At 41.8% G+C, this 13,124-nt stretch overlaps 1 protein-coding gene across 1 annotated transcript in view; it reads left to right on the top strand.

Moving 5' to 3' along the window:
* Positions 1-12,584, top strand: part of LOC124553336 (poly [ADP-ribose] polymerase tankyrase-2-like) — a 103,448-nt gene extending 90,864 nt beyond the window's left edge. Inside the window, exon 4 of the mRNA XM_047127212.1 lies at positions 12,175-12,584. Coding sequence (XP_046983168.1) covers positions 12,175-12,562 — 388 coding nt within the window. The 3' untranslated portion in view covers positions 12,563-12,584. The remainder of the gene's footprint in view (positions 1-12,174) is intronic.
* Positions 12,585-13,124: the final 540 nt, after the last annotated feature.

Below are 13,124 nucleotides of genomic sequence, written 5' to 3'. Positions count from 1 at the left end.
TGCTGTTTCTCCTTCGTTTACTCTTGCGTCAAATGAAAGAAAAGCGGATATCTTTGGCCGGGAGGTATCGAGTGAATCAAAATACATTCACATAATTACCAAAGGCTGATATACGTTATTAGTTTCAGATTTTATTTTGTTTCCACCTTTCTGACAGTCGAGCACTAATCGCCTTGCAGAACAATGAAGTTATTTTTGTATGTTTGCTAAAGAAATTTGGCTTTCATTAACCTTTTCCGCAGAGGCATCCAATGTATTTGAAACGAAATTTTTAATTCCACAGTACTGGCTAGTTTCAACTGTTCGCTGCATTTGAAGTGCAAGTTTTCATCTTCTAGCACGTGTGGCATTATGCCATAATAAAGAACCATACATGAGCTAATGCAGTACTGGTACTCCAAGAAACTTTTCATCTGAATCTGGACATACGAATGTGCACTTTACGTTGCAGTTTAAATGTGCACATTTTAGTATGGTTCACGAAATTACGATCTCTTGGAGTACCCTGTGACGTCTTACTGCTTTTACAACGTAATGTAAGATCTTCTAATGTTTCACACGTACGTACATACGGGCTTCCTACGTCATGTTAGCTGCGCAAGCCCGGGGCGCCTCTTACCTGGCGCTCTCTGGCAGCTGCTGGAACGAACCTGTTTCCAGCAGGTCGTGGAAAAATATTGCGAATGCTGGTTTGAAAAGCATTACTTTCAAAGTAAATATCCTTTAACGCAAGTTGGACTATCGTGAGGATGTACCACGAAATTCTTAAATCACAGTGTGTTTGACTCCATTTAAAAATCAACTCTTTGATGACAAGCCATTTAGAAGAATTTCAAACCCTGAAGATCAGACATTTATGTCATTATTGAAAATTTTACTGCCACATTTGTGTGATGTATCTTAAAGTGTAACACGCGCAAAAAATCAACATTATATCGAAAGATTAGTTTCTCTTGCAGCTTATTAACCTTAGTGACCAATATTATATGTGGAAGCTTTTCTTTTCTTGTAGCAACACTATGTATATTAATGTAAGCCATTAACTTGTGTGTTACCGCTGCTTAACAAGGAAGTTGCTATTGGCTGACTACATCACGCGTCCTATGCTCTGAATACTCGTTGTCATGAGCTGGCAAGATCATGTGACATGATCTGTGACTGCCTTACAAAAGCGCATCACAATCTCGATTTCAGTGATTCGGAAAGTAACATGTGGTGTTTGGTGGAATTCCAATGTGTGCTGTGGTAATACGAAAATACGCAACGTACATGTCGCTGCACATCAAAGATATTTCCAAAACGTGTCTTTTTCCCTGAGTTTCGTTTTCTAAAGTGCCAGTAAATTCTACGCCCATGTCCAGAACCATAACCATTCAAAGGATTGATAAGTTTTGCACTTCCGAGGGAAAATATACTGTCACTTAAGACGGAAAACGTGTTTTCACGCGGGAGAAAGTGTATTTTTAAGCGGGAAATCTGGGAAAAATCCGGGAATTTTTTTCCTTGTCCACGTGTACATCCAGTATTAATCAAATTTGATACGTATGAAGTATCGTCTCTGTTGTGTGACTGGATTCTTGATTTCCTCGCAGAGATGTCACAGTTCATACTGATAGACGGCAAATCATCGAGTAGAATAGAAGTCATATACGGCGTTCCGCAAGGTAGTGTCATAGGCCCTCTGCTGTTCCTGATTTACATAAATGATCTAGGTGATAATCTGAGCCGCCCCCTTAGATTGTTTGCAGATGACGCTGTAATTTACCGTCTAGTGAAATCATCAGACGATCAATTCCAGTTACAAAATGATCTAGAGAGAATTTCTTTATGATGCGGGAAGTGGCAGTTCGCACCAAACAAAGAAAAGTGCGAGGTCATCGACATAGGTACTAAGAGAAATCCGCTAAATTTTGGGTATACGATAAATCGCACAAATTAAAGGGCTGTCAATTCAACTAAATACCTAGGAATTACAATTACGAGCAACTTAAATTGGAATGACCACATAGATAATATTGTGGGAAAGGCGAAACAGACTGCACTTTGTTGGCAGAAACTTAGAAGATGCCACAAACCTACCAAAGAGAGCCTACATTACACTTGTACGTCCTCTGCTGGAATACTGCTGCATCGTGTGGGATCTTTACCAGGTACGATTGGCGGAGGACAGCGAAAAAGTGCAAAGAAGGGCAGTTCGTTTCTTGTTATCGCGGAATATGGGTGAGAGTGTCACTGATATGATACGCGAGTTGGTGTGGCAGTCACTGAAACAAAGGCGGTTTTCTTTGCGGCGAGATCTGTTTACGAAATTTCAATTACCAGCTTTCTCTTCCGATGGAAAATATTTTGTTGACATCCATATATGTAGGGCGAAATGATCAACATAATAAAATAAGAGAAGTCAGAGCTCCAATGGAAAGATTGAGGTGTTCCTTTTTCCTACACGCCATTTGAGAGTGGAATGGTGGAGAAATAGTATGAAACAGGTTCATTCAACCCTCTGCCAGGCACTTCAGTGTGAACTGCAGAGTAACCATGTAGATGTAGATGTTGATTCCCTCCTGTATAGAGATTCAAGAACTTCCTGTTTTGATTGACCAAGATAATCAGCTGCAGATATCGACTTTGGAATCCAGTGAACATTTAAAACCCTCCTGCACCTCAGGCAGGCAACAGAAGCACACCCATTTCGACTGGCAGTCATGGAAGACACAGAGAATGTGTTGAAATTATATCAGGAGCAGGCATCAAACAGAAATATTTCAATTTTCGTGCATACAAATCATGCGGGTAATAACGCGTAATTTGGCACAAGAAGTACATACCTACAAGTAAAGCAATTTTAAAAAGGCTCAATATAAGGTGACACACACCTACATGTGGTACATGCACACTGAAGACATAATCGATAGTGTCGAATTGTATACTTAGTGTCCAGGATAATAGTAATAATTATGCAGCACATGCTGATGTCAAAATCAGTATGCTCCGTAGAGAATGTGAAACAAAGCATAAAAAAATAGAATGCCAGGATGAGATGCAAGACTTGGAAAGGTAAGTAGTGGGGAAATGATTGGGATGCAAACACAACAGGTTATGTTACAACGAAAAAAGTGAGAAACTTACTGTTAGAGAAGGAAGCAATGGACTTACAGCACACACAATAACAAACTATGACAATGAAAAACAAAGAATAAAGTTTTGGGGGGTGAATTGGTAGCTTTCAGAGAAGGTAGAAAAAGATCAAATAGGTAAAAAACAGGGCCAAATAGAAATCCTTGGTTAATGCAAGAGATACTGAGTTCAACTGTTAAAAGAAGAAACTATAAAAATTCAGCAAATAAAGCAGGCAAAAGGAAATATGAATGTTTAAAAAATTATTGACGAGAAGTGCAAAATGGCTAAGGAGGACTGTCTAGAAGGTGTGTGTGTGTGTGTGTGTGTGTGTGTGTGTGTGTGTGTGTGGTGTTCTTAGCATTTTAGTTTAAGTAGTGTGTAAGTCTGGGGACCAATGACCTCAAGAACCTGGTAGCAGACAGCATTCCTTCAGAGCTACTGACAGTTTTGGGAGAGCAAGGTATGACAAAACTCTCCCATCTTGTATGACACAAATCTCCCATCTAGTGTGCAAGATGTATGAGGGAGGTGAAATACCCTCACATTTCAAGAATAATATGAGATTTCAGTTCCAAAGAAAGCAGTTGCTGACAGGTGTGAGCACTAATGAAATACCAGTTACGTCATTGGGTTGCAAATTATTAACATGAGCTCCTTGCAGAATAATGGAAAAACTCGTAGAAGCTGATGTCGGGGAATATCAGTTTGGATTTTGTAGATGTCTAGGAATATATGAGGCAATAATGACCCAATGATTTCTGTTAGAAGATACACTACTGACCATTAAAGTTGCTACACCAAGAAGAAATTCAGATAATAAATGGGTATTCATTGGATAAATATATTATACTAGAACTGACATTTGATTACATTTTCACTCAGTTTAGGTGCATAGATCCAGAGAAATCAGTACCCAGAACAACCACCTCTGGCCGTAATAACGGCCTTGATACGCCTGGGCATTGAGTCAAACAGAGTTTGGATGGCGTGTACAGGTACAGCTGCCCGTGCAGCTTCAACACAATACCACAGTTCATCAAGAGTAGTGACTGGTGTATTGTGAAGAGCCAGTTGCTCGGCCACCATTGACCAGACGTTTTTAATTGGTGAGAGATCTGGAGAATGTGCTGGCCAGGGCAGCAGTTGAACATTTTCTATATCCAGAAAGGCCCGTACAAGACCTGCAACATGCGGTCATGCATTATCCTGCTGAAATGTAGGGTTTCGTGTGGATTGAATGAAGGGTAGAGCCACGGGTCTGAAATGTAACGTCCACTGTTGAAAGTGCCGTCAATGCGAACAAGAGGTGACAGAGACGAGTAACCAATGGCACCCCATACCATCACGCCGGGTGATACACCAGTATGGCGATAACGAGTACACGGTCCCTATTTGCGTTCACTGCGATGTCGCAAAACACAGATGCGACGATCATGATACTGTAAACAGAACCTGGAGTCATCCGAAAAAATGACGTTTTGACAAACGTGCACCCAGGTTCATCGTTGAGTACACCATCACAGGTGGTCCAGTCTGTGATGCAGCACCGGCGCTACAGTTTGGAGCCGAGCGACTGCTACGGTCGCAGGTTCGAATCGTGCCTCGGGCATGGATGTGTGTGATGTCCTTAGGTTAGTTAGGTATACTTAGTTGTAAGTTCTAGGTGACAGCGGCGCCAACGCACTGCCCCTTTTATTCCTTGTGTACGCAATACTGCTGCCATCTGTATGTGTAGATATCGGTATCTCATGACCTTCTGTCAGCTCAGCCTGTCTCTGCCTGGAAGCACCCGGGTGGTTCTACAACGCAAAAGACCTGCTGTCAGTTAGAAATTAGAAACTACTCGAAATTGTACGTAGACAGAATAGATTTTAAATAAGCTAAACATTTATTCAAAATAACTGATGCCTTGTCATCCACAAACTAAATACTCTCCTTAGTGAAGTGTGGTTTTACATTTTAATTGAGAATATAGTCAAATTGCACACCATCGACTGCTAGGCACATTTGGAATGGCTGTTTGAGAGAGAGAGAGAGATATCTACTGGACAAGCTACATTGGATGATACCTCGTTGTGTGGTCTGGCGCGTATCATCTGACATACTTGGGATTCATGACACTATCTTTCAGCCAAAACAAGGGACATGAGAGGTTTTGCACACATTAACAGTAAATAAATGATAATTAAGTTGAAAAATAACTCGCTCGTTTGATGAAGAAGCAAATATGAATGTAGTCATGTTTCTACTGCCGTTTACCAGACGACGATGCAATCCATAACTGCTTCCTCTTTGCGGCACATTTATTCATTGCTTCCAACTTTGCTTCTTGATTAAGATGCCTAATCCTTACAAATGTTCTCGTTTTTACATAAAGAGTAATAACTGGTTCATGGACCTCAGGAAACTTTTGTTTTGTAATAGAGCACAGAGACTTTACGACATTTTTTTGTCTACACACTCCATTTCCGTGAAAAGCAGCAAATTCTTCTTCAAACAGCAACACCGTTGTTTTCCCATACTGGCGTTGGAGTGTAAAGACCCACGAGATGTAATTGATATCCAGTCTGTAGCATGATCTCCTTCACTTTTTGCTGATGGAAAGCCTAGTGATTTATCAATGTTGTGGCACTTAAATGCAATATAGCCTGCAATGTATTTTACCGCATCCGGAAGAACATCTCACATTACAGAGTCATCCCCCATTGCTACCACATGTCACCAAATTTTCTTCCACATTCACAGTTTCTGGGATTTCTCATAGTGGCGCTTCGTCAGCAACATACACACAGAGCTCACTGGTAATGAAACTTAGGGATGCAGGATCCGGGTCGACGTCACACTGGGAAGACTCCGTGTTTAATTCTTTAGTAACTGACGTGTTCCCAGAGAGAGAAATATCACTTGCATTACCCGTCAGTATAAGGAGACTTGCCCTGTTCCTTCCTTCAAAAGGTGTAGGATTGTTACGAAATATACCTAATCCTCGTACCCTAGAAAAAAGCTTTCCAGGCAATCTTGATTCAGTCTACAAGTTAATGAATAGCTAACTTACACAGTTTTCATACTTTCGAAAAGACCAAAGGGAGATTTTATTGAAGCTATAAAACCTTTTTGGAAAGGCAACATTCTTTCTTTGTCACCAACGCACATTGCTGGACAGATGTCTAAGAATCTGTACAAAGTATTTTCTCAAATTGAGAGATGGATTCGCAACCCACTACGGAGGGATGAGCATTCATATTTTGGAACTCTACAGTTCAAGACATCAAAGACGTCGTTAACGAGTTCAATAAAATGACTTTCGATGTCTTTATGAAGAACATACTTGAAAGCCTGAGCTGTTTGTCGTGAAAATAATGCCGGCACGGGTGGCCGAGCGGTTCTAGGCGCTACAGGAACCGCGCGACCGCCGCGGTCGCAGGTTCGAATCCTGCCTCGGGCATGGATGTGTGTGATGTCCTTAGGTTAGTTAGGTTTAAGTAGTTCTAAGTTCTAGGGGACTGATGACCTCAGAAGTTAAGTCCCATATTGCTCAGAGCCATTTGAACCATTTTTGTCGTGAAAATAGTCGCGCTGCCATCTGTACATTCTGCCTTGCTTGTCGAGTTGAGTTTCAGTGCACTTCAGTAATGTGGTGTGTTATCGTTAAGTCACTCTTCTGATGCTTTAAAAGTTCCTGTATAGCTGCTTTAGATATTTTGGACCCATCAGGTAGCGTATTACCTGTATCCAAGAAACTGTTCCGTAATAACTTTAACAGGTGTGGTACACCGAAGAAAACCCATACATTCGTGGTGCAGTCTGCTTGATTTTCGAAATAAGCTCTCTCTGTATTGACAGACAGTTCCTTCCAAACTTTTATATTTTTTCCGCCCATATCACACATCAAAACAACACAGATTCCAGATTCCTCAACTGCATTACTGATGCTCTGAAGCAAATTACTGGTCATCACAGTGTCGAAATCATAGTAAACTGGTGGTTTCCACTGCTTCCACAACCCACGTATCGTGCAGACTTGTACATTGGAATGTGGTCCGGCTACTACGTCTTCAGACGAATCGTAACATATGCGGCCATCAACATTGATTTCGTCAAATGTCACAACAGCTTGTCTCTCTCTAGAGTAGTAAGTGTGTGACTTGGCTTTCAATAAACACAGGATATCTTCAAGAATGCCAAGTCTGCATTTAAATTCCTTTGTCCATTTCTGAAGCGTTGCCCTGCACTGCAAAGGAATTTTTCGCTTTCGCAACTAAGTGTATGCTTTAGGTGACAGAGCTCTTAAAGTTAATGCATGGGCAATGTCCTCTGAATTCCGCTTTACCCTTTCATTTTCGTTTAATAGACATCTTATTTGCGCCGGCGTAAAACAAATTGACAATACACTATTTACACTTTTGTGCAATTTTACTTTTTCTTTCACGTCAGATGACTTTTCTGCCCGCTTCAGCGAAAGAACGTCGGAGATCTTTTGTTTTACTAAGTAAGGCTGCATCACATTTTTTAGTGCCGCTTCTTTCTGTGCATTCAATCTCGGCCCTCAATTCATTAATTTGCAAATTCTTATTCACTAGTTCAGTGGGTGCATGAACGGAATCTGTACATGTGGTTCGGTCAACTTTTTTTTTTTTTTTTTCGGTGACACAGTTTCTAAAGCCGTCAAAGCTCGCTTTTGCAAACTTCTTGCTCCACAGCGTTGTGCACGACTTCCGGATCTCTAAAGCATAAATTTAATTTTAATTTTATTATTCCTAAAATTATTTACCGAGTAGGCCTACTATTCCTAAAATTTTTGACCAAGTACTATGCAACTGCATTAATTTCTCACTAAAAATAAGATCAATTGACAAAAGGGATTAAATATCAGTGGCATAAGCGGCTACAATGACCTAGTTTGATAAAATGTAAAAATACAATGTAAGAGGAAATACAGGTATACGAACCCATAACCTCCAACATGGGAGTCAGAATCCACACCACTACGCTGCAAAGTCAACTGGTCAGCATCAGCTATTGTTACAGAAGTAAATGTAAACAAATTACGCGAAATATGCTGAATTTCTCATTTGAACTATATACTAGCTTTAAAATAGTTAACATATCGAGAATATAAAAAAACGGCTATTTCTAAGACAAATGTAGCTATTTTATCCAGGAGGAAAAGCAAATAAACTTGAGCAACATTATTAATTTCCTGTACAACATTACGAGTCATTCACTCCCGTAAAGCAATGCGTCAAAAAGTGTTGCATTTATGTGAATTCGTTTGTATTGTGGTAATTTTTCAGTTTCAATTATTGAAGGTGTTATGTATGTGCAGACGTCTTACGCTTTTGTTTGCATCACCGCTTTCCGCAATTTCTTGTCCACGCCAATTCGGAATGTTTATGCAGGGGATTGCTACTGGTGATAACTTCTTCCTTGAAGGTAACCCTAGAAGCTCATTTCTCAAATCCCGTTCATAATCTTCTGGTCGATAGTGACCTGACCACACACGTGCTGGTTTCACATTCACTTTGTCCTTGCGTTTGCATCGAATCATCCATTCATGTCGCAAGTGCTCATCCTTGGGAAAAACGTGATAAGTAACGTCTGTCGTCGTTCGAGCACTATTAATGCAATGTGCCACGGCACACTTACAGCGAGCCTTGCTCGTGGCTGTCTCAAAACTGAATGCACGGCACTGCAGCCTCCTCTCCTCTCCTGTCCTCTCCTCTCCTGTCCTCTCCTCTCCTCTCCTGTCCTCTCCTCTCCTCTTCTCTCCTCTCCTCTCCTGTCCTCTCCTCTCCCCTCTCCTCTCCCCCTCTCTCCCCTCTCCTCTCTCAAGGCGCGCGAGGCCGTCTGCGAGTTTTTTTACTCGCTTGGGGCCAGAATGGCCTGCCTGCTTTTTCTATATACCTCGGTTCCGAAATGCCATGCCGGCGTTTCCGCGGTGCGCACCTTAAATCGGTGACAACGCACTGTGCAGACCCATCCGGGCAGTGTTCATTTTTAGGTAAATGAGTTGGCACCACTGCAAGACAGCAGACGATAGCCCTCTCCCGAAACACAACATTGTGGAGTAAATCACATCAACACAGGAATAGAAATCAGAAGCCAGGGTTGCTACATCTATTACAAATATACGACAGAACCGAATGCCTGTTCATCTGAATGCATTTTCATCTACACTTCCCTCCTAAATGTATGGATATATTCAGAATATAAACGAAATGTGGTGTAATTATACCGGAGAACTGAAGACTTGCTCTTCCATTGTGTTTCCTCTAAGAGGTAAAAGTACCCCTTGATTGGGTGGATTGAAGCGCAACCATTCTTGTGATATGAGTAGTGCTCAGAAGTAACGGGAAACTCATCCTTTCACGCGTTTTGTTACTCAGATTCATACTTCCTTTTTGTCATTGTGTGTACGAAGTTATGCGTATCGGTTATTTAGTGTGTTGTCAGGCGTCAGAAAGGTTACTGGTATTTTAAGAGTATCAGCGATTATCTGTTTACTGTAAAAATGGATTACCGCATTTGTATTAAAATTTGCTATGAGAACGGATTAAAATGCATCTTGGTTTTAGAAATATTATATACTGCTTTTGGTGAGTATGCTAAGAGTGAAATAGGTGTTTACGGTCGGTATAAACCTTTCGAAGAAGATGAGGATGACGAGGTCATAATAGAAGACGAACTAAGAGTTAAACCAAACGATGCGTAATCCAACACTCAATCGTCTCAGTGACAGATGGCCAAGACCACTGAAATGTGAATGTTACGTTTCTGACAGTAATCTTCGGTTCTAACAGTACAGTGCACCACGACTCCTTGTCCCAAGATGAAACGGCCAGTAGGCAGAACTTCTCACCAGGTCAACCCCGATGGCTTGAAGCAATGCGGAAAGAAGTCCGGCTTTGTGGCGGAACAGTTCACCGTTTCTGCACTGCGATAACGCACCTGCTCACACTTCGTTGCGTGCTTGTGCATGTTTGGCTAGAAACAATACTGTAGTGATGTTCTTGGCCCCACGTTCGCTCCATGTGTGACATTTTGTTCTCAAAAATAAAGACAAACCTTAAAGAGCTGTCTTTTACATCAGAGATGATATTCAAACTGCACATCTGAGAGAACTAAACTCTACTGTAAGGACTGTTCCAGAATAGTTTGAAGCATTGGAAGAAGCACTGGAATAAATGTATAATATGTAATGGGAAATATTTCGGTGAAGACGACATTGATGTAGACCTATAGATAAACCCAGTGTTGGATACAACATTCACCGCTGTTGCTTCCACTATCATATTGTCTGTTTTGGTGCCAATGTCACGACCCTGTCACCGTCTTCTAAGAGGAATGTCGTTGGTTCACCACCCAAGTTTCGTCGACATAAAAGAGTTCTGTTAATTTCCTGACTTGTATCAAGTATTTGCATCGCCAGTCAGTAATGAGTTCCCTCTAGAGGGACCTTTCCTTTACTTAGAGGTCTGTTGCAAGTAAATCGTATTTCATGCAGTGTCTTACGCTAGACAGCTTTCTTGCAAGGAAAATAATTTTTTTGTTTTTACAGCAACAGCTAATTTGTGTAATGTCAGCACTATTTTTTTAGCCATACAAAAGTCACTATGGTTGATCCAATGACCTATTTTGAGATGCTGCCTGCAATGATGGATTTATTCCCCAAATTTCTTAGTGGATTTTCTTGGCGGTTCTGGCAAACCGCGTGGTTTATTTTCGGTCGTCTTTGTTGAATCGTCCAATATCGGTAAGGCTGACTTTTGTGTAAACTACAATCTTTTTATTGTGACAGGCAACATTAGCCCCGAGTTCTCTCTGTGCCGACTCTTGCTTGGATTAGTCTTTAACTTGCATCAGATGTGGGGAGAGATTCTCGCGACATTGGTTCAACTTCAGCAATGCCAGATCTATACAAGCATTTTGATATTTGTAAGTGAACATGCGATAATGAATCAACACTGTCTGTTTCTATTTCTTACAGACACCTAATTTCTTTCTGGCATGATCTAATCTATGCATAGCATTAGATACAGGAAATATAGTACTTTTTTGAGATTGGTCTAAAGTTACGGTTTAAGTGTTTCTACTACAACTGAAACTGAAATTTTACTCGAGAGCAACATAGTTGGTGTACGTTTACAGTTCCAAAGACCTTTTTAACTCTAAATGGAAAGTGTTACGCTGCCTGTAGCGGTGTGTAACTTAGTTTATGTCCAGAATTTTCAAAAATTGCAAGAAGTTACACAAAGTTAACATGACTGAGTATAGTAGTTGTGCAGGATACCGTCTGCCACAGACCATATGGTGGCTTGCAAAGTGTGTAAGTAGATCGAGATGAATGTTCAAGTGGATGTATCTCTTGTTGCATGCAAGATTATATGAGCACATGTGACGATTATTATGCAGCGGGTAGTGAGTGAGTGTGTGTGTGTGTGTGTGTGTGTGTGTGTGTGTGTGTGTGTCAGGGAGAGTCGACCTGGTGCCCTTGTTGTATTTCAGATATGTCGACCAACTTATTGTGTACGAAGCAGTGACTTTTATATTTTTTGTCGGCATGTCAGAAAATTTCCGTGTTACTGGTCTGAATGACTTAGCTGTCTGGTGAGGAAGTAGTATTTCAGTGCTTACAGATATTTTTAGTTCCCAGTGTTTTCTTCCTAAGTGACAGAAGGAATTGGTACTCAGAGAAGGTAGTTTTAGGGGTGTGTTTGAATGTAGATGAAGGATTGGGTAGCAACTTCATGCCGAGGTGAAAGGAGGCGGATCTGTGGAGTGAATTATGAGGAAATGTGCCAGATGAATTTGTAGGAGATGAAGTGCACCTATTTTTGATGGGAGATGGCTAAAGTTTTTGATTATAGGCTAGTGCTGTGGATCTGTCTGTAATACGCTGGTTAACCCATATCGCAGAAGCGAGATTTCTAGACTTTTGACTTGTTGCTCTGAAGAAGTGTATTCAGAATTATTGCCAGTTTTGTGGCTGTGACAGTTTCTTTCATTTGGTGTGTGTGTCTCGATAGTAGAGAGTAAGTGTGTCGATGTTTTGTGCAGGAGCCTTTCTGGGGCACAGCGAGGCAGGTGGCTGATACAGGCGGCTAAGGTGGGGGCGGTGGAGGTGGTGCGGCTGTTGCTGGCGGCTGGGGCGGATGCGGGGGCGAGGGACGAGAGCGGGTGCACCACCCTGCACTGGGCTGCAGAGAGAGGCCACGCGGCTGTGGTGCGGCTGCTGCTCTCTGCGGCATCCGACCCCAACGCCAGGTCTCTGAAGGGGTGGACGCCGCTGCACTTCGCGGCATACTGTGGCCGCGCAGAAGCGACGGCTGCGTTGCTGGAGGCCGGAGCCGACAGGGGGGTGTGGACTAATGACGGGAGGACCCCACTGGACTACGCCGTACTGTGCAACCATCGTCAGCTCGTCCAGATGCTAACAGAGCCTTAATACGTGCCAGTAGGAGAAATGACATCATGTACTTCATTGTACATGATATTAAAATAAAAAAAATTGAAAAAATGAACACTTTCTCTATTCATTTCTACCTTTTGCAGTCCACACAATTCCTCCAGTAACACAACTATTGCAGCAACAGGAGATACCTGTAAACCAGCGTGACAAACCTTCCTTTTGAGAATTCACTCTGTAAAACATTTCAGAAGCAATGTCCGCAAAAGCTCAGCAACAATTGACAAATATTCATTCATAAACTCCACTTCTCTCTCCCTCTCTGTCTTGTGTTTCTCGTCCCACATACAACATTCAAACAGCTTACAAGAATACAGCTGACGTCTTTCACAACCGCCTGTATTTCGAAACACGAACGCCCAATCTCTTCCAAGACACAAATGCGAGAATACCGGTTGTTGGGTAACACGTCGCCCAGCCGCAATAACATCACTTCTTCCCACCAGTCCGCTTACATTACCTAATTACTGCAAACTGTTTGCTAGCAGTGTCTATGGTGCTGCATCACATCACTGCGAACTGCACCATACTCAGATTACTG

Source organism: Schistocerca americana, chromosome 11 (assembly GCF_021461395.2).
Source record: "Schistocerca americana isolate TAMUIC-IGC-003095 chromosome 11, iqSchAmer2.1, whole genome shotgun sequence".
Classification (NCBI taxonomy): domain Eukaryota; kingdom Metazoa; phylum Arthropoda; class Insecta; order Orthoptera; family Acrididae; genus Schistocerca; species Schistocerca americana.
Note: the sequence above shows the minus strand (reverse complement) of the source record. Positions and strands in the feature narration are given on the sequence as shown.